The sequence below is a fragment of the Gracilinanus agilis genome, chromosome 2 (genome assembly GCF_016433145.1).
Source record: "Gracilinanus agilis isolate LMUSP501 chromosome 2, AgileGrace, whole genome shotgun sequence".
In the NCBI taxonomy this organism is placed as follows: domain Eukaryota; kingdom Metazoa; phylum Chordata; class Mammalia; order Didelphimorphia; family Didelphidae; genus Gracilinanus; species Gracilinanus agilis.
Genome location: NC_058131.1, coordinates 84,881,101 through 84,893,482, shown reverse-complemented (window position 1 = coordinate 84,893,482; position 12,382 = coordinate 84,881,101). Strand labels below are relative to the sequence as shown.

Below are 12,382 nucleotides of genomic sequence, written 5' to 3'. Positions count from 1 at the left end.
ATTTTTTTTCATTATTTCCCTTGATATTCTTGATCTTTTGTTGTTCCGAATGAAATTTGTTATAGTTTTTTCTAATTCAGCAAATAAGTTTTTTGGTAGCTTGATAGGTATGGCGCTAAATAGGTAAATTAATTTGGGTAGAATTTTCATTTTTATTATGTTAGCCTGTCCTACCCATGAGCAATCAATGGCTTTCCAATTGTTTAAATCCAGTTTTATTTCTTTGGAAAGTGTTTTGTAGTTGTTTTCATATAATTGCTGTGATAAAAATGTTTTAAATTTTCAATAAGAATTTTTTAAAACAGCAAACTGGGGGTTGCACGTATCCATATAATCACTGCTTGAATATGCCATCCCTTGAATGTTTACGTAGCATGTTTTACTCCTTGGTTTATAGTTAGTTTTTTTTAAACCCTTTACCTTCCATCTTAGAGTCAATACTGTGTACTAGTTCCAAGGCAGAAGAGTGGTAAGAACTAGGCAATGAGGATTAAACGACTTGCCCAGGGTTGCATAGCTAGGTAGTTTCTGAGGCTACATTTGAACCTAGGAGCTCCTGTCTTCATGGTTATTTTAGATATAATTTCTTTCCCCTGTATCCACATCATAAATGCGGGAGAGAATAGGCATCAGTGGAGGAATTAGAGAAATGCTGACTTTTCTTAAGAGCCCAGTTCTAACCCCATAGTGGGTTTTAGGTTCAGAAGGTTCACTAGACTTCTCTCCTGGAGAGAGAAGATTTCCCCACAGTTCCTGGCAGTTGCAGCCAAACCACATGACTAGGGGGGTCAATTTGAAATGCAGGTTCCTGGTATAGTAAAAGCACAAAGAGCACTTGGGACTCGGGAAGAGAAATTGCTTCAGCCTGTTCCTGGTGAGCTGTTCCAGCCTGTTCTAGTCTTCCCAGTCCAGCCTCTAGGGTTCTAAGATCCTGAAGGCCACCCTTACTGGGGTCCCTGCAACATGGAAAATGCAAGGTGGCAAAGTCACCCAAGCCATGCCACATGCTTCTAATTCTGACCCTCAAAGAGAGAGACACAGACCCAGAGAGACAGAGAGAGAGGCCAAGACGCAGAGACACAGAGTGACAGAGATAGACAGAGAGACAAAGATAGACACGGAGAGACAGAGATAGAGACGCAGAGAGACAGAGAGGCACAGAGACACAGAGATACAGAGTGACTGAGATAGACAGACAGAGATAGACACAGTGTGACAGAGATAGACAGAAAGACAGAGATAGAGACACAGAGAGACAGAGAGAGGCACAGAGAGACAGAAATAGAGAGACAAAGAGACACGGAAAGACAGAGATAGAGAGACACAGAGAGACAGAAATAGAGAGACAAAGATAGACACGGAGAGACAGAGATAAAGATACAGAGAGACAGAGATAGAGACACAGAGACAGATATAGAGAACAGAGATAGAGACAGAGACAGAGATGGAGGCACAGAGAGACAGAGATAGAGGCACAGAGAGATACAGAGACACAGAGAGACAGGGATAGAGGCACAGAGAGACAGAGATAGAGACACAGAGAGACAGGGATAGAGGCACAGAGAGACAGAGATAGAGGCACAGAGAGACAGATAGAGGCACAGAGAGACAGAGATAGACACAGAGAGAGAGAGATGGAGACAAAGAGAGACAGAGATAGAGATACAGAAACAGAGATGGAGACAGAGAGACAGAGGTAGGGACAGGACTTTGTGCTTGCCTATTCCATTCACACCTGGGGAAAGCCAGTCCACCTTTCCCTTCATATCTGGGCCCTAAAAGGAAAAGTTTCAAAAAATACTGTGACTTCATTACTAAATTTTTGTTTATTCTATTATTGATGTTTTGTAGGAAAACTAATTCCGAGGCATCAGTCCATCTTTAGAAGCAACCAGTTTTTCCGTGGCATAAATATTCCTGAACCAAATGACATGGTATTGTGTGCTACTTGGGGGGGTTTATTCTTCATGGGCTTTCTTCTGCTATATTATGTATGGGTGGCGTATGTGGCTTTAGAGAGGGCACATGCTAATTGCTCTTTTATCTAATACCTGTGCTTTGGGCTCCTGTTTTGGCACTTAGATCCCAATGAAAGCAGACAAGAAACCAAAAGAACTGTGTTTTTTTCAAACCCTTACTTTCTGTCTTAGAATCAGTACTGCATATCAGTTCCAAGGCAGACGAGTGGTAAAGGCGAGGCAATTGAGGTTAAGTGCCTTCTTAGAGTCACACAAGACCTGATTTGAACCCAGATGTCTCTCCATCCACTGAACCACCTCACTGCCCCCAAAAGAATTTTTAAACAAAAATGAAACTCTTTTAATGAAATGACAGTTTGATGTTAAACTAAAATTTGAGTGTATTTAGCCCGTTAGGGGCAGAGGAGCCCTGACCCTACTTGGGCAATGGAAATGAGGATGGGACCAGGAATGTGAAGTTCCACCTTTCCCTTCCCAATTCTGCCACGGGGGTCACAGGATCATAGATCTAAAACTAGAAAAGACCCCCAAAGCCTTGGGGTCCAACCCCTTTATTTCATAGGTGAGAAACTGAGTCTCAGAGGGGTTGTTATTTTGCCCAATGTCACATAGCCAATAAACAAGCAGGAATCTGTACCCAGAGTCTCTGACTCCAGACCCTGCACACTTCCCATTGTCCTACACTGCCTCTAATTAGTTGTGGGATCTGAGATTCCCTCCCATCTCCTCCAAGTGTCTTGTATCTTATCTCCCCCATTAGAATGGAGGGTCCTGGAGGGCAGGGGCCATATTTTGGCCTTTCTTCTATCGCCAGCATTGAGCACAGCATCTGGCACTAAGTCCTTAATAAAAGCTTGTTGACACTAACTGACCACCTGCCTTGGCCTTCTTTTTCAGCTGGACTTTGAGGCAGTTTGTTTTGTTCAGAAATCATGCCATGGCATTTGGGAAAAATTAATTCTGAAGGCAGAATGAACATGTCCAGAGATAGAGACACAAAGAGACAGAGATGGAAATGCAGAGAAACAGAGACAGAGCTTTATGGCTAAAATAGGTGTTAAAATGCTGGAGAAATATTTATATGGTTTTGTCCAGAAGACTGGAGATACTAGGAGAATGTGGCGAGGAGGCCCAGCTGAGGGCAGTAGAGAACTATAAGCTTCCCTAGCTAACAGAGCAGTAAGACCTAAAAGGTTTCTACCAAGAAGCCTCCATACTATAGCCATTTTTTCCATATTGTTGCCTTTTAAAAATATTTTTAATTTAAAAAAAATTTTTACTATTTCATTTTCCCAGTGATTGAAAAATCTATCTCTTTTTCCCCACTTTCCATCTCTCTCCTAGTTAAGAAAGAAAGAAAAACAAAATCTTTGTAACTAATACATATAATCAAACAAAAAAATTGTCTCTTTGTCCATGTCTAAAAAAGTATATCTTTGAGTCTGTACTGAATCTTTCACCTCTCTCTCAGGAGTTAGGTAATCAGTTTTCTCATGGGTTCTCTGGATTCCTGATTGGCCATTGATCAGAGTTCTTAAGCCTTTCAAATATAGGTTTGTTTTTTCCCATTTTATTGTTATTGAATAAATTGTCTTCTTGGTTCTGCTCACCAGGTTTCTCTGAAAAACATTCCCTTTCATCATTTTTTTAAACACTTAACTTCTGTGTATTGGCTCCTTGGCAGAAGAGTGGTAAGGGTGGGCAATGGGCATCAAGTGACTTGCCCAGGGTCACACAGCTGGGAAGTGGCTGAGGCCGGATTTGAACCTAGGACCTCCCGTCTCTAGGCCTGACTCTCAATCCACTGAGTTACCCAGTGCCCCCCCCCCACCCCATAATTTCTTAAAGCACAATTTCCATCGCATTCATATGCCGTCATTTGTTCAACCATTCCCTAATTGATTGGCAGCCTGTTTAGATTCTAGTTCTTTGCCACCACACACAAAAAAAGCTACTATGGATATTTTTATACACATGGGTCCTTTTCTTCTTTCTTTGATCTCTTTTATTGTTGTTATTTTTAAATGTAATCTATTAATTATTTATGATATTAACATTGAATATATGGTAATACCATTAGCTTAAAATTTTATGCTCCTTCATAGTTACATAATTAATTGAGTTTCCCCAAAACTCTGTGCAATTAAGGCAGGGCGATAGATTGTTCCCATTTCACACATGAGGAAACTGAAGTTCAAATAGGTTTTCAATAAAGTGACATGTTCAAGGTCAGAATACTGGGACTTGAGAGTAAAGGCTCTTCAAGTTGTATCCTTAACCTTGGAGGAAGGGATCAGGGCAAGCCACCATTTAAGACGGATAATGAGTTGGACTGAACATGTTCTGACCAGCATGGAAATTTTGTACTGCATTCTTGCTTTGTACATTTGAAGCAAGAATCAAAGTTCTTTTGAAATTCTAATTGGAGGAAAGACTTGTTTGTTTGTCTTTTGGTCTTTCCAGGTGAAGAGTAGTTAAGACTTTGGCAGTACAACTGGCCAGAGCAAACACAAAAACTTGGCCAATAGAGGTTTTTATTTATTAATATTTATTTATTAATAGAATTTATTACAAGTGTCTCAGCTCCTCCCTCCCTCCTCTGTATCATAGAAAGCATCATCCAGGAGGCGTATTGATAGAGAGATAGAGAGATTATGTCTTTCATGTTTCCATTTTTCAGTTTATCCTTTGGCATTCACAAGTTGTTCTTCAAATATTAAATCTATAGCTGGATATACAAATTTTGCTCTTCATTATCCCATGTAGTTCTTTCCATTTCTGTGGCATACCAGGTATATTATCATCTCAAAAGTATTATTGATGCATGGCTATTGTAACCTATCTGCTCAAGCATCACTCATGGTTGTTTTATTTCTGGATCATTGTATGTAATTGGTACTCTGTAAATCCTAACCACTCTCCAAACCGTATGGTCAAGAGAATTCCTGCACAGAGACAAATGGTCCTAGCTAACACTTTATTAGACCACATTCCTTTACAGCTCATGTGTTTGATTAACCTCCTCCTCTTTGATCATGTGGTTGGCTATTGAGCCAATGTTAAATCCTATACCATGTCACATGTTCATTAGCTACCTCCCATTCCACATTTCTTGACACCCCAGTAAATATTTGGGAACACATGAAACTCTCTCTCTTTACCACCATCAGAAGAGCAAGCACGCTGAATCCCGTGTTCCTGAAGCCATTGTCTCTGAGTCTTTGTTCCTTTGTTGTGTACTCTCTCTTTCTCTCTATTTTCTTCACTCATCCTCCCTCAGTGTCCAATTCTCCTTCTCAGGTGTCCACTCATGAATATATTAATGTGTGGACACAGACAAGCACAATTTCTTTTTACATTAGCCTGCTCATCATTTCTTATGTCACAGTAATGTTCCATCACAATCATATACCATGATTTCTTTAGTCATTCCCCACTTGATGGGCATCCCCTCAATTTCCAGTTCTTTGCCACCACGAAGAGATCTGCTATAAATGTTTTGGAACATAAGGGTACTTTTTCTTTTTCCCTGATCTCCTTGGGAAACTGACCCAAGGGCACACACAGTTTTATAACTCTCTGGGTGTAATTCCAAATTGGTTGGATCAGTTCACAGTGTATTAGTGTCCCCATTTTTCCATATCCCTTCCAACATTTGTCATTTTGCCCTTTCGTCATTTTAGTCATTTTGATGGGTATGAGTTGGTATATCAGAATTGTTTTTTTGCATTTTTCTAATCAGCAGTGATTTAGAACCTTTTTTCATACACCTACATATGGCTTTGATTTCTTCATCCAAAAATTGTACCTAATCTTATGCCCATTTATTAATTAAGAGATGGCCTTTATTCTTATAAATTTGACAAAGTTCTCTTTTTAAAAAAAAAAAAAACCTCTTACCTTCTGTCTAGGAGTCAATACTGTGTATTGGTTCCAAGGCAGAAGAGTGGTAAGGGCTAGGCAATGGGGGTTAAGTGACTTGCCCAGGGTCACCCAGCTGGGAAGTGTCTGAGGCCAGATTTGAACCTAGGACCTTCCATCTCTATGCCTGGCTCTCAATCCACTGAGCCACCCAGCTACCCTCCTCCCCCATCTATTTTAAATAAAGGCTCTTTTAAGAGTCAAAGAAGTCAGAGTCAAAGTGAGTCTCATACAGACCCTTCAAAATGTGGCTGTGTTTGCCAAGGCCACCCATGACAGCCATCTGCTCTCTAAGACCTCTCGAATTCCTGGCTCAGAGGCAAGCTTTGCACTCTGTATTCCATATTGTCTCCCTTTCACTATTTAGAATAGGCTTTTCTATGAGGGATTTTTAGAATATAGGTCTCTGACACTTTTTAAGCTTTACATCCAAATAAAAATTATTTTTCCTTTTTAAAAACAAAGGGAAAAAATTTGTCAGAAACTTATTTTTAAAAAGTAACCAAAGAAAGCAGTGTTTGGGGAAAATGTATCATCCAGGAATGCTTAATTCTCTTTAGGGGAAATAAATCTTTTAATAAGAAAATAATTGTCTTAACCACTATTGTTTTCTTACTATGGTATATGAATGATCATTTAACAAAATCACAATCATTGAATTCTTCAGACAAGAATCCAGTGAACATCTTTAAATTCTTTATGTTGCTCTGATTTAGAATAACAGACGGAGAACAACATAACAAGGTCTCTACTTGACACTGATTTTCTATTTGCTTTCAAGTTAAAATTCTATGACTGTCTTTGAACTACAAATGATGTAGAATTTGCCTATGGAAAGAACTTGCCAGAGAAGGATAAGACCTGTATTCAGGAGCCATATGATTGACTAGAATAATCCAGATATAGAGGAAATGTTTAACTTAATTCTTTTTTTTTTTAATTCTACCTTCTTTTTTTTTTTTAAACCCTCAATTTAAATTTTAATTAAACCTCAATACTGTGTATTGGCTCCAAGGCAGAAGAGTGGTAAGGGCTAGGCAATGAGGGTTAAGTGACTTGCCCAGGGTCACACAGCTAGGAAGTGTCTGATGCCAGATTTGAACCTAGGACCTCCTATTTCTAGGTCTGGTGCTCTCTCTCTTTCTCTGTCTCTCTGTCTCTCTGTCTCTCCACTGAGCCACCTACCTATCCCTTTAATTAATTTAAATTTTTTTTTAGTCTTCAATCTGAAATCTAGTAAGTCTGACTTAATAACTATGGATCAATCACAACTTTAAGATTACTTGTATGAAATACCAAATAATAATTTAATATTTTATAATTGTTTTAATGATTTAATATTTTATTAACATTAATAAAATCAATACAAACAATCAATAATGATTTAATAATAATAATAAATAGCTTGTATTTCCATAGTAGAGGAGGCAGTGCACCATAGTGATTGACTTCTGAGTCAGGAAGATGCTGGTTTAACTCCCATTTCTGATATATACTGACTGTGGACCATAGACAAGATACTTAACCTCTTAATGACTTCAGGCAACTCTCTGAGACTATAAGCTGCAGAGAAGGTGCCAACTGGTACTGGTAGGGAGCATTTCTCTGTCTCAGAGTCCAGTCCCTATGCCACTCATGACATTGCTTTTACAGTGGGTCGATGTGAAGAAAGCTCCCAGTACCTGGAAAGCACTATACAAATATGAATTATTATTTAGAATTGGTCATTTGATCTTGACAACAACACTGTGGGATGGATAGGGCAAGATGATGTCTTTTCTCAGATGAGGCATCTGAGTCTTAGAGAAATGGAATTACTAATAATGGACCAAGCCAGGAGCTAAATTCAGAGCTTTTGATTCCAAGACCAGTGCTGTTTCCATGACATTTTGTGGCTTCTTTCAGAGAGAAAATGAAGATTTAGGCACCTTAGTGAGGCCAAGTAAGTATCTTTTAGAACAAATGTCCAAACAATGGCCCAGGTTTATGGACAAGTTTATGGACGGAATAAATTATCTTTGCTCAGTTTGTTCTTATTATTTGAAAGATAGCAAGTGACACCTTTGTTTTACATAACATCTGGATACATCATATTCCAAATACTTTATAGTGTTTCTCACAAAAATTCTAATGAGATTGGCTTTGAATATGACATTTAAATGAGAATCTATCTGAACTTCAGTTTACTCATCTGTAAAATAGGAATATGTCCTACCATGTCTATTTCACAGAGCTATTGTGAAACCCAAATACAATATGTATTTAAAGGTTTTTGTAACAATGAAGGGGGAGGTATGAGATTATAAACTGGTGTTATATTAATAGAGCTGATTTTAATAATAACAATGGCTAGCATCTCTATACCCTTTAGAGGTTGTAAAACACTTTTTATCCTCATAACACAGCCTATAAGCTAGGTTCTGGTATAGCCTCATTTTACAGATGGGGAAACTGAGAAAGAAAGCCAGTTAAATGACTTGCCCTGGCAGTTAATGTCTGCAACTAGATCTGAACTTAATATTAGTGTATCTTATAATGTTATGGATGAGGATCGATAGGGATGAGGAAACATGTCTATGTTAACCCAGTCACATAATGATTAGCAGTGGAATTTACAGAACCAGAGGGCAGAACTCAAGTTAAATACTTCCAAGCCAATGTAGTATAGAATAAAACTATGTGACATTTGTAAATCAAAGAAAAAAACTTTGGTTTTGGCTATATCAATCTAGTTGGTGCTTTGGTTAAGGGTCCTTATAAATGCAGCTATGAAAGATGTTGTCATTGATATGCTTTACCTTTCTCTGTTTTCTCTCCAGGAGACACTTGAGGAAAAGTTTCCTGGTACTTCTTTAATGGCTATGAACTTCATGAAGGTACTTTAGATTCCGTTACATCTAGAACTGATTGATTGAATAGCAACTTTTATTAAACGCTACTATGTTTATACCAAGATTCAAACAAAAGATTTTAGAGGTCTGTGCTTCTAAGGAGTTGACATTCCACTGTCCAATTATGGCATATATGCAGATAATTAAATAAAGAGTCATTTAGGAGGGAGACACTAAATGCTAACTACTGGGAGGAAGAGAAAAAAGCCTCCTCCTGTAGCAATAGACACAGAAACAAAGAGCAGGAAGGAACAGATCCAAGAGAAGAATGTCATGAAAGCCCAGAGAGGAAAGAGTATCCTTGAGAAGAAAGAGCATGATGGACAGTGCCATAAGCTGCTGAGAGGTCAGGGAGTACATGGTGCTGCTAAAAGCCATTAGGTTGGCCAGTTAACAGGATCATTTGTAACTTTGGAGAGATCACTGGTAACCGAGTGATGAGACTGGTTCTCATATTATAATGTTGACTGATATTGAGATTGTAGTCCACTGAAACTCTCAGTTATTTTCAGACAAACTACTAAGGTCTTGTACACAACCCCAACCTTATATTTTGATATTGATTTTTTTGAACGGAGTGTAAGACTTTTCATTCATCTTTTTAAAATCTCATTTTATTGTCTGTGGTGTCTGGTATTGTAGCCTGTGAAGATCTTTTTGAATCTTGATTCTCTTCCAGCGTATTGGTTATGTGCCACTACTTGGTTTCCTGTACCAGTGTGATGAGCATGCCTTTATCTAAGTTACTGATAAAATTATTAAATAGCAAAGGACCAAGCACAGATTTCTGGAGCTCTCCACTGGATCCCTCCTTCCAATTGGACATAGAACTGTCATTGACTTCTCTTGGGTTTAACCATTCAACCAGCTACAAATCCCACATCTTTTCAAGTTCTCCAAGAGAATAATATGAAAGACTTTGTCAAATTCTTTACTAAACTCCAGATGATCAGAATATGTAGCATTCCTCTGATTCTATTCAATTCAATAAACATTAAGAACCTACTATGTGGCCTCCTGGGTATAATCGACTACTTTCAATAGAGGAAAACAAAGAATAAAATCTCAGAGGACTTTTTTGTTAATAGATAATTCATGAAAAATTATATATTTTTTCATTACATATAAATGCCTGAATAACGGAAATGATTATTAACAATAAACTTAAGCCCAGGGAAACTATGGGAGATCATACTTTAATATTTCCATATTCCCATACTTCTTCTTTCTTACCTGGTTATACAATTCTGGGATTTCTCTGACTTCTCTACCTTCTTTGTGTGTGTTGTGTATATGTTTTCCCCCATTAGATTGAATGTTTTTTGAGGGCAGAGACTATCTCTTTTAATATTTCTGTCTGCAGATTTTTAGCACATATCCTGGCACATAGCAGGCACTTAATAAATATTTCTTTGCTTTGGGAGAAAAAAAGAGCCTACTACCTGCAAGGGTCTATGTTAGCCATTGGAGGTACAAAAGAAAAATGATAACTATCACCTTCAAGACCCCACATGCTCAATTCTCAGAAAGGGAAACTAATGTTAGTCTTGAATGGTCTCTTCCTGAAGCCATATTGGCTTTTTGTGAATAATACTTCCTTCTGTAGATATTAAGTAACTATCCCTTTAATAATACCTCTTAGAATTTGTTCAGAAACTTAAGTCAAGCTCACTGGCTTCTAGATAATAGCTTCCATGTTTTTCATTTTTTTGAACATTGGGAGAATATTTGCTCTTCTCAACATCCCATTCTCTCTAACCCTGACAACAACACTGACAATGGCAATCACATCTATCCCTTCTTTCAGTACCCTGATTAAGTTCCTGAGGGCCCGCTGGTTTGAATTCATCAAGGACATTTAGGTGCTCTTTTACTCTACTTTCCCTCTTGTTAACGGGATTTTCTTAATCTCTCCTTCTGTCTCCTTAAGAGGCAAGAGAGCAGGATTTCTAAGTAGATCAGAACTGAAGGGAGTCAGTGAGCCAGAGCTGAAGATTCTGTTACCAGGGAGACCAGGACAGAAAAAAGGAAGCAGCAAGGACATTTAGGGGCTTTTGCCTCTGGATCTGGAGAGAGCAGAAGATCTGTCTCTGAGGCAAGGGCTACTTGTAGTTGGGTGATAGAAATTGATTGAAGGTAGTGAGTTAGTGAATCATTTATAGATAGAATAGGTTAGAGTAGGCCTGGTGTTTGCCAGGCAGGAAGAAACTGTCCTCAGAAGACAGTTAGGGATAGTTATTAGAAATTTTATATAGTATTAGGAATTTTAGGTATAGTTATAGGATATAAGAATAATAATAATCTCTCTCTCTCCTCTTTTCTATTTTCTATCTGTACTTCTTTCAAATTAAACTGTTTTTACTCAACTGCTCTCCTCACTTTTGTTGAACTTGTACTTTAAACTCTTACACCCTCTAGTTCCTGGATTTCCAGAGTTTTTTTTTCCATATGCAATGCTATTCTGACCTTCCTTTTACCCCATGTTATTTCTTTTGAATAAGATGTATCATTTTAAAGAAAATGGCTATTCAACAGAATGAAATTGTCAGAAGATGACTTCACACAACCAAGTTGGTGTAGAAATCAGAATTCTATCAAGAGAATGCTCAGACAGTCCAAAGTCAGTGAGATTAAAGTCAATAATAAGACCAGAAGAGAAAAGCAGACTGAGGTCATGTCAGCAGCTTACATTAAGCCCCTCTGTCCCTGGTCCAAGAGAGACGAGGGGCACCAAAGAATCAGCAGTCCAATATAGATGAGACTATCCTGATCAGACAGCAGGAACCCATCAGTCAGTCATTTAATGAACATTTGTTAAGTGCCACTGTATGTAGGTGCTATCCTAAGCATTATCAGGGCAGAAAATTGGACCTTACCACATGATATAGATATCAACAACCTTTGACATATGAAAATGATTCCCCATCCTCAGAGGTACTCAGAGACATTATCAATTTGAGATCTTTAATGTGAGCCACAATTAATCATTCATTACTTTATCAAAAGGCAGAACCATAGCTAGAATAGGGCAACCCAGGGCATTGCCTGAGGTTTCCAACATCTGGACTAAAGCTCCCTTCTCCTCTATGGGGATGGCTCTTCCTGCAGTGTCAGAAAGCGCAATTGCCCCTAAACTGCCATCCCCAGGTCCCATCACTGTGGTATACATGTTTCAGAGTCAAGTCTTCCTTTTTTCTACCCTTCTGGATACATAGCCAACTCATAGTACCATAGATTTAGGATCTTAGAGTTCATCCAATCCAATGCCCTCATTTAACAGAAGAACTGAAGTGTGGAGAAGTTAATGACTTGCCAGGGTCACTTGACTAGCAAGTATCTGAGGTGAGATTTGAACCCAGAGCCAGACCATGCCACTTCAAACAAGATTGTACCCATGGTAGGACTCTCTTCTGGGCTATCCTTCCCCCAAATGAATTTGCCTTAGGCACAGGAATTCTTGGCAATGCCTCCATCAAAAGGGGTCACTCATGTTAAGAGATAATGATATATATATATATATATATATATATATATAAAGCCCCATGTATCTTCTTCGTCTCATCATATTGACCTTTAGCCATAGAATGTCAG

General features: G+C 38.4%; 1 protein-coding gene across 1 annotated transcript in view; it reads left to right on the top strand.

The window, feature by feature from the left end:
- The window catches only part of CDKL4 (cyclin dependent kinase like 4), a 47,250-nt gene that overhangs the window by 12,627 nt on the left and 22,241 nt on the right, over positions 1-12,382 (top strand). Inside the window, exons 6-7 of the mRNA XM_044660633.1 lie at positions 1,852-1,934; positions 8,720-8,776. Coding sequence (XP_044516568.1) covers positions 1,852-1,934; positions 8,720-8,776 — 140 coding nt within the window. The remainder of the gene's footprint in view (positions 1-1,851; positions 1,935-8,719; positions 8,777-12,382) is intronic.